We start from the raw sequence: 24657 nt of genomic DNA on the forward strand, positions 1-24657 counted from the left end.
TACACTTGTATTCAACTCCTGGGTTTGACGGTCATTTTTTGTTTTCAGTAGCTATTTATATTCCGGAACCAAAACTACTTGTTAAGATTTAAGGGAAATATAATAACTTGCAGGGCTGCTCAGTGGAGTAGTGGTTAGCACCTTTGCCTTGCAGCAAGAAGATCCCTGGTTTGAATCCCGGGGTGGGCCTGGGCTCTTTCTGCATGGAGTTTGCATGTCCTCCCTGTGCATGCGTGGGTTTCCTCCAGGTACTCCGGCTTCCTCCCACAGTCCAAAAATATGCTGAGGTTAATTGAGTACTCTAAATTGCCCGTAGGTGTGAATGCGAATGTGATTGTTCGTCTGTATATGTACAGACGACAGACTGGCGACCTGTCCAGGGTGTCCCCTGCCTTCGCCCGAGTCAGCTGGGATAGACTCCAGCACCCCCCGCGACCCTAGTTAGGATAAAGCGGTGTATAGAGAATGGATGGATGGATAATAACTTGCATTACACCTGACCCTTTCACAACCACAGAACACAAACTCACATTTTGCACCAACTTCTTATTCTGTTTTTATTATTACCACTGCAATGGCTCCTGACACATTGAACACGTGATTTTGTTGTCTGAAAATAAGTGACGAAAGTGACAGTGACGACTCAAGCAGAGAACGTTTGACTGCTTTGTGATCGTATCAACTTCTGATGTTTAGGGAGCTGCATTGAAGTCTATCAAACTACCTTCCACTTTAAAAAGTGACATTATTGGGATTGTTGCAAAGCAGGCGTTTGTGACGAGTTGGGAATGGGAATGGTTTGACAAAACTGGAGGTAGTTTCTCGTATATGCCATTAACTGAAGGGAACAAGTTCAGTATGTTACGATTAGGGGTTTGAAGAACCCAAGCGCAGACAACAGACCGGCAACAGGTGTGATGAAGAAGGGAATTTATTAAATCAGAATCCAAAACTACAATGTAACTAAAACAGGACCGAGATGGCAAGCAAAAACCCAACGACTGAAAATACAGAGCTCAAGGGAGGTACTCACAACCGGGTGAAACAGAAACCAATGGCAAAAACAGGCTGAGGTCAAATCCAAAACTATAGAGTCCAAAAGGGGAATCCATGAAGGGGGAAAACCAGAAGAGTCCAAAAAGCTGACGTAATGCAGAAGGGATTGTGGGGGGACGGCATGTGGGTCTGTCCAAACAATGATCCAGCAAAGAGTGAGTGAAGCAGAGGGCTTATATGGCAGGGGAGGGGAGCAGGTGAGTGGAGTTAGATGATTAGGCTGCAGCTGAAGCCCATGCAGCAATCAGTTGGCAGCCAGAGGGCGAGTGACCGGGAGAGAGAAAGAGACAGGAGGGAACAGAGGAGAAAAAGTGGCAGGAGCTGGAGTGGAACCATGACACAGTAACAATAAGGTATGGATTATTTATGCTATCTGTGGCCGCAAATAAGTGGTGAATGCAAACGTTTGAACACTTTTGATATCTACAAGGCACTGTATAAAAGAATAAACATTTGTCCTCCAGTATGATCCAGCCCTACATTGTCTCACTTATGACCTTGAACCTTAACTTTATTGCAGTGGCCACAAATGTAATACTAATTCCCCACCAGTATAACATTTTTACAGAGTCTGAAGCTCACCTAACCAAATGCAACACCAGTGATCTCTTCAGCACAGAGCCCATGATGAGTAGCTCAGACTTTGGGAGTTTGGCGCATCCCCACTAAATACAAAGAACTGGGCTTACAGCCCAACAAGGAGGATCTCAGCAGTAAACGCATTTTCTCACAGCCGATATTTAGCTTTGTGATGGTGGGAAAATCATAGCTCCTACATTAGTTCTGTTCTATTAAAGTCCCCTAAAAAGTCATGATGGTGCGCCAGTGAACCAGCAAATATAATACCAGGAGTTTAGAATCTTCATCTTGCACAGCTGTGAAACCATACTGTTAAGAGGCCGAGATATTAAAACATTGATTCAATACTGCTGTGATGATTTTATGACAACTTTAGAAATTCCAAAAACTAAAATGGCAATCACAAACAATTCAATTCAATGTATGATCATGAAAAACTGCAGACAGAATGTCAGGACGCAGGGACCTGCAGCCAAGTGTGTCTGTGTGCGTGCGTGCGTGCGTGCGTGCGTGCGTGCGTGCGTGCGTGCGTGCGTGCGTGCGTGCGTGCGTGCGTGCGTGCATGCGTGCGGGTGTACGTGCATGTGTGTGTGTGTGTGTGTGTGTGTGTGTATGAGAAAGGAAGGCATCAAGGTTGAAGCACATCAATACCTGAATGAGATGAGACCTTTCTTTTCAACATGCAGATTCACACACATACACACACGCAGGCACACGCAGTATATTAAATAAATAATTAATTACACAGCAGACTAAAATATTGGCAGCCAGCTGCAGAGATAGACAGTTGATTTTCAACAGGAGAAAGATTCCCCAAGGAATGGAAGACACAAACACACACACACACACACACGTGCACACACACGGATGCTTGCCACACGTTCTACCTTTGGCTCGTGGAGGTTGATGCACAGTAATTACCCCCAACTGCTTAAAAAGACATTTGCGGCACATTTATAATGGATGCCAAATTACCAAAGGAATCCCTTCACACGCACAAATAAGTGGGTGTGCATGTGTGTGTATGCATGTGCAAGTGTGTGTGTGTGTGTGTGTGTGTGTGTGTGTGGGTGTGGGTGCTAAAACACATATGCATGTATACACACCCATAACATAACACTGAATGCTATTTACTGTTTATCCAGTGTGTATAACTGCAGTTATTGAAGCACTTTAAGAATGTATTAAGTAATTGTCCTTGTGTAAATGCCAACTGACCAATAAGTAGTTTATCAGATGCAAAAGCACACATTCTTGCGACGTCATATATAAATAACTTCAGAAGCATACAAGCACACAGACAACCAACTGAGTGCACACGGGTAGTCATAGAACTGCATGCAACTTAAAGCTGCTGTCCGGAGTTTGAATCGCAGCGTCTCCCAAAACACTGGTGGTCCCACCCTCCCTCCCTCTGATTTCGCCCCTTTATTTGTGCACGCGCGCAGTACATGAGAGAAGTGCCCGGAGTGCTGCAGCATCTCGCCTGTTTTGCTGTTTTCCCCTCTTCTACATTTAGTACATTTAGTAAATAATAAAGGAATTACGTTAGAATGCTGTATTGAGTCTAACTTGTCCTAATACCAAAATAACATGAATCTGCTAGGACGAACGAGTAAAGTTTCAATATGTGATTACACTCGTGTATCCCTCTCGATTACGTTGTTTATCAAACTTAGTGCATTTACGCGTGTATATGTGTTACATTGTTTATTTATTTCTATCTAGAGTTCAGAATTGCATGACTCCTCTGACGAAGAGTGTGTCCCAGACGCCCCAACATCTTCCTCCAGAGGTCGGGCATCTAAACGAAGCCGTCAGGCGGGCTATGGAGGCCGTGGTCGGGGAGCGATGCGAGCACCCCGAGCCAAAAAACGTCCTGCAGTCTCTTGGCCTGACAAGCCGTGGGATTGGTAACTTTTCTGGAAGTTGCTGAGCCCTGATGCTCTCTCCTCCACAAGCAAAACAAATGTGCGCGCGGTTGCGTAGTGCGTAGCTCGCCCACCTCTGCATGGGCTTGCTTGCTGTGCGCGTAACCGTTGATTGACAGCATGACAAAGCTGAAGCTCGAACTTGATTGGTCGGCAGCAACCGGCGCTTTTTGGAATAACATGGGGGTCTATGAGAGGAAGGCGGAGCTCAGGAATAAATTTTCATATCGCGTTATACTAACTTTATATTATAGTATCGAACTAGACTAACACATGCTTTGTTAAAAAATGATACATAAATTGAAAACAAACGGAAACTCCGGACAGCAGCTTTAATTCAACTTTATTTATACAGCACCAAATCAAAACATAGGTGATTTCAGGGCACTTTACATACTAAGACTTTAATAGAATAGAGAGAAAACCAACAATTTCCCATTGAGAAGCACCTGAGGATAGTGGGGATATACCATCCCTTTGGTAGGAAGAACCAAGAACCAAGTTTCAGGGTGGGCGACCATCTGCCTCAACCGGCTCGAGCGAGGGGAGAGTGGTGAAGGAAAAATGAACAGTGAAAAACAACAAACAAGGAAGTTGGTGCGTGTAAGCATGGGTCAGAAACATGCAGCTAGAGAGAGGTACGCTGAGAGAGAGGACAGAGAAACAAAAACACTCGGTTATTGACCTACAATTTAGGGATATAAATGTGTGAAGAGCGAACAAGAGGAGAATAAAGGAGAAGTGCTCAGCTAAAAGCTCTGCCTCGCTGTCTACTTACTGAAAATCTGAGTGACCACAAATAAACTTGCCATCTGAGAACAATGTGTTGAGTTGGGATATCATGGTTCTATGATGTTTTGAGATATGATGGCGCGTGGTCAGTTAGGGTTTTGTACTGTTTATTGGGAGGATTTTAAATTTTATTCAAGATTTTCTTGGGAGCCAGTGAAGAGAAGGCTTTGGACATTCTGATGGTATAGAATTGTATGTTAGAAGTAACAAATCGACTAGATCAGCTCATATCAGCTTCTGTCATTCTCTTTCAAATTTTTCAGTTCTTCACCTCTGTCTCTCTCTATTATTTCCCCTACAATGTTCTTTTTCTCTCATCTCCTCCAGACCTCCCTTTCTTTATTCTCTGTCCTTTTCCTCCCTTCCTCTACCTCTTTCTCCAAACCTGTGTTCCCCTTCCGTTCATTAATCTCAATCTATCTCCCGCTTGAAGTGAAACATCCACACTGAGCAAACGCGCACATACACAGCACAACGTGCCATATCATCAGCTCCAGTTGCAGTCGCTGTTGGCATTTGTCGTCACAGGCAGGCTTGTAAAGAGAATCAAATCACATTTTTCTGTCCTGTCATATTCTCATCAAATAGATTAGCATGTTTGTGCATTTGTACAAGGCTTTGTAGAGTATGTGTGTGCTTGCAGGCATGTGTTTATGAAACAAATACCTTACCCCATAGGGAAGTAGCATAGTGGTGAAATGAGACAGGGACAGATTACACTGGAGGCTCTTGTTAACTTTACACTGATGAAGGAACGTTGAGGGAAATTCTGAAAGCTGGACTGAGTGTCGACAAAGAGTTACAAAGACAGAGGTGAAAAGCAGGAAGACCTCTTTTTTTCTTTTTCACTTTTAGGCTTACTTTTTGGAATTATAAAATTGGAAGTTAATTATTTTATTCCGTTTTAAGGGTAACTGGGTCACTATGTTTTAAGTTTCAGACGAAAGCAATGAAGTGAGTTTGCCACATTGTAAAAGAACAAGATAAGATGAGGAGGAAAACACTGAAAAAAGACACATCTTTTAGGTGATTTCAGAGAAAGTGCTGAATTTTGCTGTCACATCACGCCAATACATGAGCACTTTACAAAGGTTGTTAGTTCTGTGTTCATGTAAGTTTTTAATCAAATTATCACACCATCATTAATACAATACACTGCAGTGGAGCAGACGTGTTGTTCTGGTCGATTTCTTTGTTCCTCTTTGAAAATGCTTCATTTGGAATCCTGTATTCAATTACAGTGACAAAGCAGATATGGAAAGATCTGATTAGACGTTGACCACCACAATGCAAGACTTAACTTGTGATCCAGTTTCAATCCAGGATAAATGTAGTGCTGTCATCAAGTTTTCACAGGAAAAAACATTGTTCACACTTTCATGTAAAGTGTCTTCATAACTCCTGTACCTTCAGTAAAATGCTGCTTGTCAGCTGATCGTATTTTACTGTATGTCACTATCACAAACACTTAGTGTTTATCTTGCAGTTGCCAGCACATCCAGCTCTACAGTGCTTGTTGTGTGCAAAGCTTCTTTCTCTTTTTCACAGATTTGTTTCTAGATCATTTCTAAGCTGTTGAAAAGTCTAAGATGTCTCAGATTGACTCTCTAACAGCAGGAAAAAGGAATGAGAGAACAATGAAAGAGAAAAATGTGGTAGTCATGGTTCTTTCTTTCGTTCTTTCTTTTTCTCTGTTTCTTGTTCTCCCGGCAGTTTCAGTGCAAGCCACATCTTCTCAAGGACAGGTCAAAGTCGCACACATACTCTCATGCACACGTAAGCATGCACGTGCACCAGCACAGACACGTATGTATAGAGGAGGTAGTGCTGTATGTATTGTGGCAGCTCTGTGGGAAAAGCCTGTGGGTCTGGCCAGAGAAAAAAGGCAAAAATAGAATAGAGCCGTCGAGTTGCTGTGACTCCACTGGGCCAATTCAAATCTGTCTCCCTCTCTCTTGTGAGGAGACCCTACAACCACACACATCCACACACACAACCACACACACACGAACACAATCAACACACACATGCGCTATTCAGACTTTGTACATGTCTCAGTTTTAGTTGTCTATTCCCGTCATTCTCTTTCTGTTCAGTTCTCTCTGTTTTTATTCTGATTTTATTTTACTGTAATCTATGTTTGAACCAGGGGACATGCGGGAAGAAATGCAGGATGTCACCGAACAACTCGGGTGGAAGGAAGACTGAGCATATGGCAGAACTGCTCGGAGAAGAAGAAATGGCATTATCAAACACTCACCATTCGATTTACTCCTGTTCTCTTTCATCAGGTCTGCTCCCCCTCTTACACACTGACTGAGATTACTTGTTTGAGTGTGTTTATTTTTTTTGCTTGTTTGAGTGTATTTGATAGGGAATGAAAATGAAAGTTCTGCAGGCAGATTTTACAACTTTAAGCTTGCAAGTCTTCAAACAAAGTCAGGTGATCTAAACCAAAGCTTTGAGCCTGGCAAGCTGTGACATTGAGAGGTCTGGAACATTTTACGCCTGCAGTGATTCCATTTTCCAACTACTTTTGGATGGTTAAGAATATTAGCCAGACCTCAGATTGTGCTTTTGTTTTTGAAAGCTGGAGCCAATCAGTAAGCTGTCAGGAGACATGTGGGGCCTTAGTGCAGTGCATTATAAAGTACAAGCTATGGAATATCTTCATCTTTCCTCCTTTCTAGTACAAACTTTCTGGTAAGCAAGATGCTCCCACCAATGCAGTCCCTTTGTACACTGGATAATCATCAGGTCCTTTAAAAATGTGTGTGTTTTTGATTTCAGGCACAGCCTCACCTACTTCAAGGGTACATGAGGGAAGGAAAAGGTCTCAAGAGGTCAAAGCTCCCACCAACACTGTAAAAACAGCAACAAATTTGGCATTAAGTTTTCTGTACCTTCACCTACACCAACAACCAGACAAAAGTGTGTTTGTTTACATGTGATGTATAACTGTTCCTTGTGATATAGTTTGCATATTCTGTCTATATTCCCTCACCAGCTTGGAGACTGTACTGTCAGAAAAGTCAGATTAAATAGTTACTACAATAGACAGTTTAACTTGTTTTATGTATTGTAGAATATGTTTACTGATACATACGTGTGGAGGATATGAATCTGTAGATTGAATCGTATCTCCTTTGCTTTTCGGGCCTTTTTTCTCAGGCATCTGACGTTACACTTTATGAACTCCCAGTACAGTGACTGGGTCTCACTAAAAGAAAAATGTAGGTTGACCCAGGAAGCGTGTGTGTGTGTGTGTGTGTGTGTGTGTGTGTGTGTGTGTGTGTGTGTGTGTGACTGATATACAGTGTGCCACACACACATGGTAAGATCTGTGGGAGAGAAGCACAGAAGAACAGTTGCGGCAGTGTGAGTGTATGATTGTGTGCGTGTGTGACAGAAGCAGGGGAGTTCGTTCTGAAACAGGCCGTCTGTTCTGAAAGCAGAGCGTGTGTGCGTGTGGGTGCTTATGTGTGTGCTGCGGCCGTGCGCTCTACTTTCTGAGAGCACAGGGCGGAGGGAGCGAAGCGGAGCGGGGCGTAATTAGGCCACGATTTGAACTCTCTTAGTTCCTCCCTGAGAGGGAGCACAGGGTCATGCCAACTATTATAAATCGAGGTGGATTGTATATGTGTTCAGGTGTGTGGGTGTAACAATGTGTGAATGTGTGTGCTGATGTGTGTGTATGCATGTGGAAGGTATAGGAAGAAAAAGGGAGGCAGCTTCTGGTTGGTTTAAAGTATACTGTTCAATATAGTTTCATCAGGGCAACCTGATGTCTCACTGGTTTAAGGTGCATAGCTTTTAGCTATACACAAATTTCAACTTTTGTCTGTTGTATGATGTCACACCACCCTTTGTCAGCTTTTTTTCTAATGACTACAAACCAATAGATTCAGTACAGCCCCAAAGCAGGAGGTTGTTGATGACATTTTTTTTAAGACCACATCAATAGGGTTGCGGGAGATTACTGTGGCATCTAAAGTTTGAAGTTAAAAAGGAAAGTAGTATATTTTTCTCTGTTTTTAAAGCCTCATGTCACATCCACATTAATAGGTTCTTTCTGTAGCTCCTTTTCCTAGGTGTTCTCTGTTTGAAACATAAATCAACTGGCTATTCACATACACTGCATGTGGGTTACAGTGTAAACCACTGACTGTGTATACAGTTAGATGAAGCCTCTGTGTCCTCCCACATAGGTTTCAGTGGCTTTGAAGCTCAGTCTGGTGGCTGTGAGATGGAGGCTCATCACAGCCAAGTTAGTGTCTCTGGGCCATTGACTGTCTTTTGACTGCACTCACCTGTCACTAAATGCTGAAATGCCCTAAATTATCCATAACTTTAACACCAAATTTTATTTAAATGGGTGAGTTATATTAAAAAAAATCACCCCTTGTACAGTTGTCATGAATGGGGAATTAGCTATAGAGACCAAAGTGTTATTGTTTCAGGCTGTAAACATGTATATTTCCGCAGTAAATTTGGGGATTTTAAAATTGGGGTCTATGGGAATTGACTCACTTTTGGAGCCAGCCTCGAGTGTCCATTTGAGGAACTGCAGATTTTTGCATAAACATGAACCAGGGGCTTGGTTGCTTCATTGTAGGAAGAATATGGAAAAAGAACATGCAAGCAAATAGTAAGGCCAGAAATGTCCTTACATGGCAGCAGAATGTGGGCTCAGCATAATTGCATGAAAAAGCGGTATGTGGATGAGAAACACTATCAACAGAAACTGAACCATGTCCATAGCTTATTTCATTTATCCTATCATACTTTATCTAATGTTTTTTATTATATCCCTTAATATACAACTTTAATTAGTTTGAACAGATCTCTTTAATCAGTCTGTATAACTGTAACTGCAGCATATATTGTCACATCTTGGAGTGCAAGTGTGACAGTTTCTGTTAAAACGTTTGCAGCATTATCCTTAATTTGCAATGCTTAGTTTAGCACCATCTAGAAACAACGCAGTACTTTGCAGCATGTTAAAGTCACAGAGTCGCGACCGGGTCCTGCAGGGAAGTTTACATGAGCTTTAAAAATAATATCCCGGTTGAAGTAAGCTTTCTCTCCACGGTGCCCGTTATTTTTTTTGTTTACCGAGACATCTTTGAGCGCATGTCATTAAATGAAGACAACACAAAAAACAGAGAATCACTGCTTTATTTACTTGTTTTTGCTAACATGGTGACGACCCTTCTTCAGCTACTTTTAATTTTAGCATTATAAAGCATTGGTATTGTTGCTATGGTTACTTGCAGTATGATATTGTTATGTTCTTGCTGATTGGATGAGGCCTTCAGCCTAATAAAATCTGCATTTTTTGGTTTACATAATTAGTCGGTGAGAAAACAAAATTGACACTGTTTTCTAAATTGCATTTTTCTGTCTCCAACTTGATGATAGCCCATTCTGGGGCCACTGATCAATTAAAGTCCTTTTGTAACCTCCCCTGCACCCACGCGCACAAACACACTCAACCCATTAACGAATGGACGGCTAATTAAGACTCAAAAAGCGGGGGAGTCACTTCTTCTTGATTGATAGCACCCACCGTCCCCTCTTCCTGCTATTTTGCATTTTAATGTTCATTAATAAACTTTTATTGTTTTGTTAATTATAATACCACCCTCCCCCGTTGAGATAATAACTGAACAGAGCGATTTGTTCGGAAAGATTTTCTGCAACATGAAGGAAGACGACGGATGAATTGACGGGACAAAGAGAGGAAAAGGGAAAGGAAAGACGGGAAACAAAAGGGACAAGAAATAAATGAACAGAGAAAATAGAAGGACGTGGAGGGCGATGCATGTTGGTTAGAATTTAAAATGGTCTTTTTTTATACTCAAACAAACAAAACAATACAACAGAGTTCATGATTAGTGTTTAATTGAGTTTTTAGTAGCAGTGCCTTTTGAAGCAGCAAGTGTCTGGGATGGTTGATTGAAATCTATACACCCTCTTAAAATGTTTGTCCTCTGCTGATGTAGAAGCAGTTTTTGCAGTGGCTTTGTGTGAGGCTCTGAAAACCATCAAACCAACAAACTTTTTCAAAGACAATCTTGAAATGTTCTCACAGCTTCCTCTCTTAATTTGACAGCCGTCTTAATAGGTGATCTCGATTTGAGAGACAGTGTGTATTCAGCATTTTTTCACTTGTTTATGCGTTTGTACTTAGACACTCGGAGCTGCAACATCTGATTGGTTTCTTAAATATTTTCATGCTTAAATACATCTGCCCGTATGTGTGTGTATGTTCATTTGAATGTGAGTGTGTGTGCACGTGTGCTGTGGCCCTAAAGGTGTGAGGCCAGGGACGCGCATGATGGATCGTGGAGGCCAGTTGATAGCGCCATTACTCACTGACACACACACACACTTCTGCGCACTCGCACACATGCAGTACACACCTGCCTGACACCTGTTCCCCATGGGGGTCTGCCTGCCCCTGAGGCCATTGCCCCGGAGACGAGCAAAGCCCAAAATTATTCTGCACGCCAGCAAATACAAGTAAAGTTTAAAAAGGAAAGAACTTCAAAACTTTGTAGGACATGCCCAAGCATTGTCTTTCTCTCCTTCTCTCTCCCGCTCTTTCACTCGCTGCCATTTCTTTCCCTTTTACTCTTTTGCTCTATAGAAATATGCTGTGATGACAATATGCAGAAAATAGCACTAATATAATAACTTCTATTTGGTCTGTTTTGTTTTGTGTTAAAAAATGTATCAGAGAGAACGCATACAATATTGGTACAGTTGCAAGAAACTGTGTGGAATTGATACGTAGGTTCTATCTACAGTTCCACAATTTCATTTAGCAAATGCTTTTTACCAAAGCAACATACATCTGAGAGTAGATAATTAACCAGTTAAAGGGGAAAATGCCTGAAGTTGTCCAGTTAACTGAGCTCTTACTAAGCTAAGAACTTAAAAGTAAAAAATGTCAACATTAAAAAATACAAAAGACAATCCCACATTTAGTTTTGTGACTTTATTTCAATATGTAAAATCTGTTTTTAGTGGGTGATCATTTTTGATTGTAAAACTGGATTGTTCACTCAGTGGCAATTATGAAGTTGAACTCAATTTGTGTAAAATAAAAAAGTATTAAATTATCCTTTTAAAAATGTTTGAACCACACATGCAGCAAACAGATACTAAAAATCACCATAAAGTTGAGGGAGACTTTAAGATTGGGTGCTTATTCTCTGTGAGTTTGCCACTTGAATTTACCCCTTAACCATTAATAATAAATTAATAATAAGTTATTTAATCCTTTGTCACTATAGTATGGATACATTGTTGAAAGTTTGGCTTTAAAGCATGCTGAATGAGCATGTGCTGCAGTTAAACTTTTACTGTGAATCACCTGCATTTAGATTTGACCAGAATCTGCACTGAATGTTTGTGTTGACTGAGGGAAAGATAGTTCTTTTCCTGTGTTGACTTATATTACGAGAAGAAAGAAAAGCTCAAAAGAATAAATAGCCTGACACAAATTGAGGTTCACTGGCTAATTGGCATTAAATGGGGCACTTAATTGGCATCGAGCGCGGTGAGAAAACACTCATATCTCACTTCATCTTCATTAGCAGGAAAAACTGATGTGATTTGCTTTTGTGTGTGTGTGTGTGTGTGTGTGTGTGTGTGTGTGTGTGTGTGTGTGTGTGTGTGTGTGTGTGTGTATACTACAAAATGAACAGTAACCAGCAGGCAATGATAAAAACACTATTACTTGGTCAAATGCATATGACCCACTCATTTTTAATCACAGTTGTTTCTTGCAAAATTTGAGTATCAAATTAAAAAAAAATTAATTCACAGCATTCTATCAGTATTAAAGAATGAGACAGATGCATCATCTGCATAAAATATTGTCTTGGTTTGGCATTACCTGCCACACTAATAATTCACTTTCAGAGGCTTTTACTACTTTTTCAGCACGCAACTATCTCTAATGTGGGGGAGGGCCATCCTTTTTGTAGTATAACATTTGTACATGCATCTCTCTCTTGTTTTTTCTTTAAGTTAATTTTTTCCTCTTTTGGCTTTATTTGATAGATGCAGCGGAGACAGACAGGAAAGGAGGGAGAAGAGTGGGGGGATGACATGCAGCAAAGGGCTGTGAGGGGGAATCGAACCCAGGCCGCTACGTCGGGGAAGCCCTCATACATGGGCCGCCTGCTTAGCCCGTTGAGCTTTTCAGGTGGCCCTTGTTTTTGAAATGAAAATAAACCCATCTCTTTAGAGCTCTTTAGAGTAAAATTATCTGTCCATCTGACACAGTCAGGATAATCAGAGGTTAAAATTTACATTCCAGTTTCATTACATTTAAAACATCCATCCATCCATTCTTTATACTCCGCTTTATCCTCACTAGGGTTGCGGGGGGTGCTGGAGCCTATCCCATCTGACTCAGGCGAAGGCAGGGGACACCCTGGACAAGTCGCCAGTCTGTCACAGGGCTACATATACAGACAAACAATCACACTCACATTCACACCTACGGGCAATTTTGAGTAATCAGTTCACCTCAGCATGTTTTTGGACTGTGGGAGGAAGCCGGAGTGCCTGGAGAAAACCCACGCATGCACAGGGAGAACATGCAAACTCCATGCAGAAGGATCCCAGGCCCAAGCCGGGATTTGAATCGGGGATCTTCTTGCTGCAAGGTGAAAGTGCCAACCACTACTCCACTGTGCAGCCCCTACATTTAAAACAACATTTCTTAAAAATTTCTCAAAGAAATTCACAGAGGCAGCTATCCCCGCCAACCCTAAACCCTGAAAGCTGTGTATCCCTAAGATCAACAAAGTCTGAAGTTGTGGGTGTTCACAATGAGCAACTGGCCATATAGAGAGATTTCCAAAGATACAGAATGTTTTAAGAACTATGAATGTTTTAAGCAATTAAAATGAATGTTTCAAAAAATCCAGTGCCCCATCAGGTCAGTAGTTTTAAATATGTCTGCCATTTGCACCAACACAGTATGCTTATTTAAAACATCACTGAAAGTGATCTACATGTCTGTTTCACATTTCACATAACATATACTTCTGTGAAGCTTTATCAGCCACACAAGAAAATTTACTGAATAGACTTGATGTTGGAATCAGCTGTTGGGTGTCCATAAAGTCTCTTTACATTTTTAAGAATTTATTAGAGAGGCAGTTGATAAGATATCTTACCCTGATTTGTTTTAATGTAATCAGTGTTTATTAGTTTGTAATCACACTGAAATTGTGTGTTTCAGGTATCCTGTTGGTGAAAGAGATACTGTTAAATGAAACTCAATGTTTTCCTCAGATGTTCTTGGTCGCCCACTCCTCCCTGTATCCAACACTGTCGGTGTCTCCATAAATTTATTGTGCCATGCACAAATTGAAAGACATGATGGTGGATCTCTTCCATTCTTAGTTCTGTAGTTTCGCTGAGTCTGCACATCCGATTTTGTCTCAATAAACCATGACACACATCGTGCTTTCTCTTGAGGAGTAACCATTTTTTAGGGTTTCATTTAACAGTACCTCTTACACCAACAGGACACCCGAAACACACAATTTCAATGTGATTACAAACTTTAATACACGCTGACTATAAATAAAATAAAGCAAATCTGGTTAAGATATCTTAACTGCCTTTGTAATAAATTCTTAAAATTGTAAAGAGACTTTATGAACACCCTGTATATACACTGATGTTTTGTTTCGTTATGTAGTCTTGCCATTTACTTTTTAGCGCCATTAATAAAGATCAGTTATGAATCTCCAACAGACCGATAGAACTCTCCTGGACAAACACTCAGAAACCGACAGACAGACAGAAAGAGCGTGGTGGACACACAGGTAGCTAATGTTATATATAAGGACTCCTAGGGACTTGCTACAGCACACAGCGGAGCACCTGGGGACACGGCAGCCATATGTTTAAGCTTTGTCTCGTCCTACAAAACTCAGTCTGCCCTTCACGTGATTTGTCAAAGGGCTGTGCACAGTGACAGGTACAGGGTACAGGAGGACCTGAGATACTGAGACACACAGCAACTAAAGGAGAGAGGTGGATGGAGGGGGAACGGCCAGAAGAGGGGAGGGAGGGTGGTTGGGTTTGTGGGGGAGGTGCGGTGGGGATGAGTGAGGGTGAAAAGAAAGAAAGAAAGAAAGAAAGGGAGAAGGAGGGTAAAATGCAGTCGGGCCTCAGGACAGCACGAGAGGGAGAGACTGACTCTGAACGCTGAAGTGTGTTAGGCAACAAAACGGGTGTGTCTGGGGGGTGAATGAAGGAATGTGAGTGAGCACAGACGGAGCAGGAGACGGAAGGAAACAAGCAGGTAGAACACAGAAGGACCAGAGAGAGTTTAGAGATGAGATGAGGAGGGGAAAGGTATAGGTTAAGAAGCAGAGCGCCTCAGGGCTCCTTTCCCTCTCTTTCTCGCACTCCCCTCCCTCCCTCCTCCACCGGCTCCTCTCTTGCCCCGTCTTTCAGTCCTCCCCCTCTTACCTCCCCCCACCAACCTACACCTCCACCCCCCCCCCCCCCCCCCCCCCCCCCCACCTCCCCCACTCCTCTCTCTGTCCTTCTGTGCAGGGGGTTGAGGCGCTGAACAGATTATGGCGTAATTAAGGCGCTAAAGCAGCACATTATCCACCTGGTGGCTTATCCGGGGTGGCTAGCGCCGCGGCTAGGCTAATCAGCCCGATGTGTGTGTTTCTTAGGTGTGTGTGTGTGCAGTCATTTGTATATTTGCGCACTTTGCATGTCTGTGAACGTGCATTTTGTTGTAATGTGTGTGTGTGTGTGTGTGTGTGTGTGTGTGTGTGTGTGTGTGTGTGTACAGCCAGCAGCATCGGGGCCCATCTCACCTGATTAAGGCCTCTTATAGGGATGTGTTAAAAGCATTAGGTGAGGACAGGAATGTAATTCGTCATGTTTAAAGGCTGGAAATTGAATCAGGGATTAGGTGGCAGCCAAATGAGCGCACATACACATACTCAGCTAACTGTATCTCCTTGTCTCTATCTTTCTGCCTGTCTCTTTTTCCCCCTCATCTTCTCTCTTCGCCAGCCCGTCTAAATTCTGTTAGTCCCCATTTCCCTCAATTTGTTTAATTCCTGTTGTTCCCTCTCTAATTCTGCCTCCATCTCTCTCCATTTTTGAGTTTTCTCTGAGGTGAAATATAGACAACACATCTCCCCCACACACTTTCTTTCTCCCTTCTCCCTCTCTCCACTGTCCTCTAAGTGGTTAAATTGAAAATAATTGTGCAGACAGACCCCCAGAATGCAATCAAAGACCACGGCAATGTACTTGAAAGAGAAGCTGGTAATATTAGGTTGAGGAGGGTACTAAGTGTATAGTGAAATACCTCAGAGAGTAATTTTATACCTTCAGACTTTATTAAAGCTAATAGGTTTATATATACCTCCCCGAGGCTGGTCAATTCATTAGTTGTAACCGTTAGGAACTATTACGCACACAACAAAGTCAGAGCATTGAGACAGAAAGGAAGAGAGGAAGAGTGTCTGTGTGACTGTGTTCTTGGGACTTTTCAGAAATAACTAGTAACTATAACTATTAAATCATCAAATAATTGTAACAATGTTTATTTGATTATTAATAATAATGACAAAGGAAAAAGCTACTCGAAACAACACAGTTAATACAAACTAATGTATTGCAAAAATCATGAGGTAAAAATGAACATAATAGCATGTCTTCGGTGCCATTATTAATTTTCTTAGCATGTATTTTTGTCTTTACAGTGAAATTCTATATCTTCAGACAAAAAAGAAATAAAGTGCTTCTTTAGATGCAGTTAACACCCAGTAATAATAATAATAATAGTTTGTAAATTATGTGCATGAATATAACAGCAAATTGCCATTTTTTTCTCAATTTACAATTAACTTTAGGCCTATAGATTCGGTTTTAGCTGAGGAAAGGACAAAGAGATGTGAACTCTGTTTTCCATGACAGATTTGACAAAGTCTTCATGTAACGGCAAAGAATCCAATCAGAAAACTTGAAAGAAAAAAAAAGAGCGGACTGGCAGCATTGGGGTGTCTTTGTCAAGGGCGCTGTCTTTATTTTCATACACTGCTGAGTGGGACATGCAGAACAGTGAAATGGTGAGTGCTAAAGAGCCTGCGTGTGCGTGTGTGTGTGTGTGTGTGTGTGTGTGTGTGTGTGTGTGTGTGTGTGTGTGTCCATATATGTGAGAGACACCTTGAGGGGGTACGAAGGTGATGATGGTTAAGTCAAAGCCTGTCTGAACTATAAACAAGATGAAAGAAATTAGAACACATTTTTGTTGGTGTGTGTGCGTGAGTGAAGTTACTTAATAGGAGATGAAAAAAATTTAAACCGGATGCTTTTTTAATGACCAACTAAAACACCTTTATGACCCTTTCAGTACAAATGCAACAATGCTTCACAGTGTGGCACTGAAAGAATAAACATTTTCAGCTCACATAAAGCATTTTTGATTAGGAAAAAAATGTGTTACATTTAAAAGATGTACACATATATATGCAGTTTTTTTGTTTTACATATTCTTAAAATATGGTGAGGTGTAGTGTGTCACTTTCTCCACTTCTTAGTAAGCATTTTCCCTGCTGTAGTGTCCTTGAGCAAGACTGTAACTGGTTCCCAGGGGTGCCGTTTCACAGATAACCTTTCCCTCTGACCTCCCTAGAGGCAGCATATGAAAGAACTTGCAAGAATGAAAGATTAAAATGCAAAATTTCCTTTATACCTCTTAAGAGTTTATGTTGGTTCAGTGGACACACACAATATCAGAGGATACAAAGCAGCTGTGTGTGGTATTATCAATGCTGCACAAAGTATAAAAGAAATGCCACTAAAATCTAAATTTGATATCTATAATTATTTCAACAAGAATTGGAATATTGCCCTACTTTTAATCGCACAATTTCTGATACAAAAGAAAACAAGAGTTCGTCTTTTACCATCCTGCGTGTCTGAAACCTCACCTGTTTCCGGTGAAGCACAAAAATAAATCTCAGAAAAGTTAAATAACGACAGAAGCATCAATACAAAAGGCCTGAGTCATTTTCAAGGACATCTTTTTGATATTCAGTGCAGGGTTTGACATATGTGATCGTGCATCTGCAGCTCCCATTAAATTATGGCTGCACTGTCTGCTATAAGACAGCATATGGTCCAAAAGAGTTCTGCAATTTTAATCGGTGGCTAAATGTGTAAAAGACAAAATATCTGACGTCTATAATTTCTGCATATGTATATTTTCTTAAAAGCAAGTGTGGCAGAATTTTTTTAAAGTGCATTTGATTGAGCCTCAGTCTAGTATTTGAATGTATTCTTTTTCTGACGATCTGTGCATGGATTATCAGCCACACATCTGATCGTCACCACTCACTGAAGACAAATGTCAGCTAAAAACATAAAAACACATGATCTAGATAAACTTTTGTAGAATTTACTTGAATAAAATCTGCCTGATTAACATTATTTATTTTATTAAATTTGCATATTCTCGGTACTAATACAAACCTAACTGTGACAGACAATCTGCTAGCCCACATTTCTAGTATTTCTTTGACCTTTTTTGTTTCAAATGAGCTTGTTTGAATCTGTGTGTACTTGCATGCTTTTCTCAATATGCAGCCAAGACTGCCAGCGCTGTGCATGTTATTCGGTCACATCTGTATTTCTATTTTTAGACTGGAATCCCAGTCAGACGAATGTCATTGCCACTAACGCAAAATAAACAAATTTTACCCTGAAACGCCTTCATTCAAAAGGTGAGTAAAAACAATACGACATTTGTGTGACTCATAGACAGAGTCAGTGGAGAAATTGCAGAAATGTTTGTTCACAATGTGTGTATTATTATAAAAAGGAAACAATGTGGGATATTGTTTGATTTTATGTCTAATTTGTCTTGAAAAATTTAGCATTTACTGTCAAGAAATTTAGTTGCATTTGTGTCTCAACATTCCAAAGAATGGAATCATTTTATCTTTTTTCATTTTTGGTTCCTTATGTTTTCTATAATTACAGCATAACGACAGTGTACTGTATGTAACAAAATGTGACACAGCTGCTTTCCACCATCAGGACAATTATTCACCTGACCTTGAATGAATTTACTAATCACACTGTTAGATGTGCTGACACCATAAGAAAAATACATCACCAGTCCTCTTACAAGTACATTTTATAGAATATCCTGATATTGATCATTTTAAATATTTTGTAACTGTCAAATTCTCAGGAGAGGAAACTCTATCCTGTTATGGTTTTAATAAAATAAGTAATTCTGACAATTAGAAAAACAACAAACTCTGCTTAAAACATTGGTTTAAAAAACTCAGTTCCAGCTGTTTAACCCTAAACCTTCAGTTTACTTCAATTTGTCTGCATGCACTTTTTTTTTTGGCATATTTTGTATGCGTAGGCTGATTTTGTGTGTTTTAAAGTGTAAACCTGTCACCGTATTACATATTCAGCTTGTTCCATTTACTTAATAGAAGTTTAGGAGCGAAACAATAGCTTTCAAAACTAATTGAACCCACAGGAGCTTCCAGTCCGAGCATTTGGATGAAACTGTGAATTATGTGAGAGGTTGCAGTTATCAGAAGGAAAATGTCATCCTGGCCCTGTCTCTCTCGATGATCTAGTGTGCTCTTTTTTGTTTATAACTTCACTTTATGCATGGTTGTTCTGTAGCTATTCTGGTGCTGAATGTGCTGGATGACTCTGTCTGCCAGCTCAAAGACAAAGAAGGACGGTCATTAGACTATTCTGTAACATCAGGTACTGTACACCTCTCTCTCTCTCTCTCCCACTACTCCTCTCTTTCTTTTCCTAACACGCACACACTTTCCATCTTTCTTGTTCTATTTTTCTATTTCTCCCGCTTGCTCACACACACACACACACACACACACACACACACACAGACACACACATATGCTTCTATTCTGCGCTATGGTCCACATTCCAGCAAAGTCAGGCATCATTTCCTGGTATGGAGCTCCATCTACAGGCTGCACAGGAATCATCTCACCCATTTGCTGTGTTCACAGAAGACAAACATTTTTTAGACTCAGCAACATGCTCAAGGGGTTTACTCACTGAGTAATGACTGTGATGCTTGATTGCGGTCAACACACACATGTGGCGTGCTGCTGCAGTTCCATATTTAAGGGCAAATCAGGTCACGGTGAGAGTGATGCATCTGCAACATTTGCTTTGAATTTGAGTTTTACTACAAACTAGATTTAGATTTAAAAGTTTCTCTGAGAAGTTGTGTCATTTTGAATTTGTGGCGTGCACATGTTGGTGCGTGCGTGCGTGTGTGTGTGAATGTGCAGATTGCACAAGGAGAGTATGTCTCTGAGTGAATGCAGCCATTGGCCTAAGTGCAACTGTTTTAGCTTTTGTCTTCTACTTTGCGAGCTCCTACAATAGCCTGTTATATTTGTTAAAGTGATGAATGAGTTTGCCCATTCCATTCTTCATTTTGTGTGTGTGTGTGTGTGTGTGTGTGTGTGTGTGTGTGTGTGTGTGTGTGTGTGTGTGTGTGTGTGTGTGTGTGTGTGTGTGTGTGTGTGTGTGTGTGTGTGTGTGTGTGCACGTGTGTTCCCGCATTCTCAAAGTCATTGTTTCCCCAGAGAGAGGTCAGTGTGCTGGTCAAAGCTTTCTGCTGCCACACTCACCTCCCACCACTGACCACAGAGGGAGGGAGGGAGACTCGCTTATACCTGTAATGTAGGGACATTACTTCTATTGCTTCTGCCTTAACTTTTACTTGCATTTGTGTTGTCGAGAACAAATTACTGGGAAAGCACAACAATGGACAGATAGATAACTGATCAGAAAACTGTTACGAATATTCAGGAAAGTCAGGGTTGTTTTCTGTGTCCACAAATTGAAATTAGGCACATTTTTAATGTTGAGGTATTGAAGAGAAAAGGTCGTGTTTAAAATCTCTAAGTGTGATGGAACTTGAAGAGTTTTAGTGAAAAGACTCACATTTAAGACGGACGGTGCAAATGCAGCTTAGAATAAACGGAAATATTCACACCAGGCCTGCCAGTTGGGTCATAGGCTTACTTCTCTCTCTCAAACACACCCACACACACACACACACACACACACACACACACACACACACACACACCCTTTATTAAACAGTCTGTCATGGGGGTTGAGTGTGTCGCCTCTCTTCGTCGTTCGCTCACTGCCCCTAGAACAATTTCAATTTTAATAGCTTTTACTATGTATCTGAAGCACTGGAGACACAGAAAGAAAGGGCAACACACACACATACACACAGAGTGAGTGAAAAAAACTAGTCCCCCTTGTTGAAAATAGAGCCATCAAAAATGAAGGCCAGCCCAGCACAGCCGACAGACAGACAGACAGACCCCAGGAGCATCTTGTAATTATCCCTGTGGACGAGTTGCCTCTAGCTGGGCTCAGCTCCCCTCCCCAACCCCCCTCTCTATCATCCCTCCATCCTGCCACTAACCCTCCACTGCTAATTTCATCCCAGGGATTAGCCCCTGCTTGCTTGTCTATCTTGTAATATTTCTGGAGGGTGAAATGGTGAAATATCGCCTTCTTCTACTTATAATAGGACTTACTGGGCTGGGCCGGGGCATGCTTATGCCTCCCTCCCTACTTCCCTCACTACTGCTATTCAGAGATGGAGAAAGAAGGTTTTTTTCTATTTTTTTAAGAGAGAGAGGGGGGAGATGAGGAGAGTGAAAAAGAACACCCCAGGAAGTGCTGCTGCTGCGACGCAAGCTCTACCGGGAAGTGACCGCAGAGAAGGAGTGAAGGTGAAAGTGAAAGCGGTGCGTGGCGGCACAGCTCTCTGGTAGTACCTGCAGGGCAATGCAAGCTGTTTTCTTTATGCATAAAAGAGAAGGAGGGAGGGAGAGAGGACGAGAGACTGAGACAGAAGTGCCATACGATGCATATCCAGCACCCGGTCTTTTGTCTAAATATCTGTCTGATGTTCTGCGTCTCTCTCTGCCTGACTTTTGTCACAGTCTGTCTGCGAGCCACTTTAATTTGTCTACCATTAAACAAGCTCCAAAGTCTGTCTGAAATATGCTCAAGTCTGCACATTCAGTCTATCCAGATCATGTGATCAGATCAGTCTGATTTTTTGCTAAGCACGAGAGCAAAGTGGATTTAAAATGATATCATTACATTACAAAAATACAGGCAGAGGTTACTTATATTTAAAATGAATTGAGAGATACTGATGATAAAAAAATATATAATTTAATAAATACTGAACGGAAAGTGGCTGGATTCAGGGGTGTGAAGTATTTCCTTCCTATATCCAGAAATACCACAGATATTTGTTATTTTGAACCAGAAAGACAGTGATTAAAAATAAACTTCTTGGGAGAAAATGTTTTTGGTTTAAGAATGTCCACTCGTGGGTTTAGACTGAAATGTTGAAAGCCCATATAGGTGACTTTTTCATTTACAAATTCTCTTTTTTAATTGCATTAAGTCATTGGTGAAAAAATTCAACCAGCAGAATGGAAACAGTCAGTTTAAACTCTGTTCGCCTGGATGTTTACGCTAACAGATCAGAGTAAAGGACCAGGTGTGTGTTAAATACTGGGATAGAGGACAGGACAGAACACTGGACTGGGTATGAAAGGTAATAAGTTTTGCTGAGTACTGATTTTAATTCTAAGTCACCAAATAGTATTGCACAGATAACCCTTAAAATGTTGGGATTTTGAGTACATCTCTGTGTATGTTTCTGTCATTTCTCTGCGATGTGTGTGTATGACCATGTTGATGTCTATTAACTTATGAATGTGTTTATATCCATGTGTGTGTGTGTGTGTGTGTGTGTGTGTGTGTGTGTGTGTGTGTGTGTGTGTGTGTGTGTGTGTGTGTGTCCATACATTTATGATAGCTTTCTACCTGTGTGTACATCTGTCCATCTCTGTGTGTCTGCATGGATGTTTGTCTGCTCATACACTAAATGACCTATAGCCCTCTGTCTCTCACACACTCCTCTCCATCACTCCAGCCTCTCATTACAGCTGCAGAACCCCAGCCTGTCACGTAATTAAAGGCAAAGTTATAAATGACCAGCAGGCCAAAAGCCATATTTCACAGGTGGCCACATATTTATTTATAATTTTTCACCTTTAAATGTGTTTCTTATGCAAATGAGAGCCAGGACACTTTTCAATTAACTTTGGGGGCCAGTCCCTCTAAGTACCACAGAAGCTTGTTATTGAAAATAGAGTATTTTTGTTATCAGACATAAATTATTCCTGCATGTCAAAGAAATTGCAAGATGTAATGTATGGACCTGTGTTTGGTGCTACCAGAGGTGGCCGGTGTGTTTCTCCTCCCCCAAGAACTTGGTGATTGCTTTTCTGGAAATACCACTTTTTAAAAAATTTGCACACAAGTAGTGTATGATGCACCCCCTCCCCTTTTTGCTTTCCTTCCACACTCTCACTCTCTTTCCCGTGCACTCACAGCCACGCTTGCACTTACGCTGCAGGGCAGTTTAACGGTATATTATATGAGCAATTGGCAAGCAGGTAGGTAGGTATGGTTCTTTTATGGTGACAGACTGAGAGTGTCCCCCTCTGCCTCATTTTCCCCTTAATTGACCCACTGAGGGAAAGCAGTGGAGCGGCCCGGCTATACTATCACATCAGGGTGAAAGATTGAGAGAACAGAAGATTCAACAGAACTCTCTACCAGCTGAGTGGAGAAGACAGAAAGTTAAGAGGTAGATGTATAAAGAGAGGGAAAGTGAGAGGAGGCAAATAGAAGAGACAGTGACTGTTAACTGGGGACCGAACACATGTTCCTCCTGCTCTCCTGTCCTATCAGCAGCCCCTCACAGTGTGGGACGTGTAGGATAAGCTTTAAGGATTGTGTTGCGTTCGTTAGGATGTGTGTGCATCGCGCATTAAGGTGTGTGTGCAGCTGTGCCCTCTCCCTGGTGCGTAAAAAACGTCCATTAATTGAATTCCCCCTAATTTCCCGTCAGCCTCGCCTTGCAGAGCGAGACGCCTGCCTGCCAGCCGCGCAACGCCACACTTCAGGTATGGTGGATAATGGAGGATGACATTTCTGTCCCACCATGCCTGGGGGCAGCATGTGATACATGGCTTCCTCTATGAAGGTTAAACTCAGCTAACCTGCCTTTGGCGTTTCATTACCCACTTGTTAAATACTCTTTTGGTAATAAAATGATTAAAAATTTTATTGCTTCTCTCAAATGAGGCCTCTTTTCAAAGGGATTTAATGACTTTGGAGATGGATATGAGTGTGTGTGTGTGTGTGTGTGTGTGCGTGTTTGTGTGTGGGTGGGTGCACTCTGTGTGTGCATGCATGCATGTGTGTGTGTGTGTATCCAGACAAGTGCATCTCCAGTTAGGCACGACCAGTGTGTAAAAACCTAATGAGAGTGATATGCTTTACAGTGAAACCACCATTATTCTCAGCCAAACGACCTGGGCCGTCATTATGTGTAAAGTAGCAATACCTTTTCCCTCTGCCGGGGCACATTCAAATAGACATGTTTTACATACAGCTCGGTCTGTGTCTTGAAGCGAAGTGAAGTATTTATACTAAAATGAATGGGCCTGACTATTTTTACATCACAAGTTAAGCACCGTGGCTATAGCAACGGGACATAAAATATTATATTCAACCCATTAACAGGAACTACAAGCCTTCCCTAGGCCAATATGGCTCCACAGCGACTTAGCAAATCATCATACCCAGTGTCATTTTGGCTGTAAAATTAGCAGTAAAGGGACTTGAGAAACTGATCTCAAAAACCCAATAAACCAATTTCTTAAGGTCTGCGTCAGGAAACAGAAACGGGTAATGAGGGCCTGTTTTAAGGCAACCCAATATTTGTGAAAACAATATGTGAAGGTGATAAAAATGCACTAAAATTTGAGTTGAAGTGGAAGTGCATTTTGCTGTATGCAAATACTTTTAGTTTGTGTCCTTATGTGTCATATCAGGACACAAAATGTCAAAAGAGATTGTCCTTCTATGGTTGCAATTTTTTTTATAGCTCCAAGCAAGCATATATAGTTTTTGTTCCGGGATTTCCCAGATTAGCCTGCCTCCCTGTTGGGTCTGTGGGTCCCAATCAGTTTTGTTGGGGCTCATTGTTGTACCGCTGCTGCCCTCACAGAACCTCCACACACACACACACACACACACACACACACACACATGCACACACTTAATAAATGGCTGGGTCCCCCTCCCTCGGGCCAGA

At 41.4% G+C, this 24657-nt stretch overlaps 1 protein-coding gene and 1 long non-coding RNA gene across 5 annotated transcripts in view; both read left to right on the plus strand.

Annotated features, from left to right (window-relative positions):
- Positions 1–7414, plus strand: part of spata17 (spermatogenesis associated 17) — a 78007-nt gene extending 70593 nt beyond the window's left edge. For 2 of the 4 annotated variants that reach the window (XM_051939902.1, XM_051939908.1), the window contains 2 exons: positions 6508–6649; positions 7149–7414. In XM_051939902.1, the coding sequence (XP_051795862.1) occupies positions 6508–6649; positions 7149–7309 (303 nt within the window). In that variant the 3' untranslated portion in view covers positions 7310–7414. Of the gene's footprint in view, positions 1–6507; positions 7062–7148 lie in introns of those variants that run through there. The other 2 variants (XM_051939919.1, XM_051939914.1) reach the window with 2 other exon arrangements.
- LOC127531177 (uncharacterized) overlaps positions 1–24657 on the plus strand; it is a 387768-nt gene that overhangs the window by 334223 nt on the left and 28888 nt on the right. The gene's annotated exons all lie outside the window — the stretch shown is intronic.

The sequence above is a fragment of the Acanthochromis polyacanthus genome, chromosome 2, assembly GCF_021347895.1.
Source record: "Acanthochromis polyacanthus isolate Apoly-LR-REF ecotype Palm Island chromosome 2, KAUST_Apoly_ChrSc, whole genome shotgun sequence".
Classification (NCBI taxonomy): domain Eukaryota; kingdom Metazoa; phylum Chordata; class Actinopteri; family Pomacentridae; genus Acanthochromis; species Acanthochromis polyacanthus.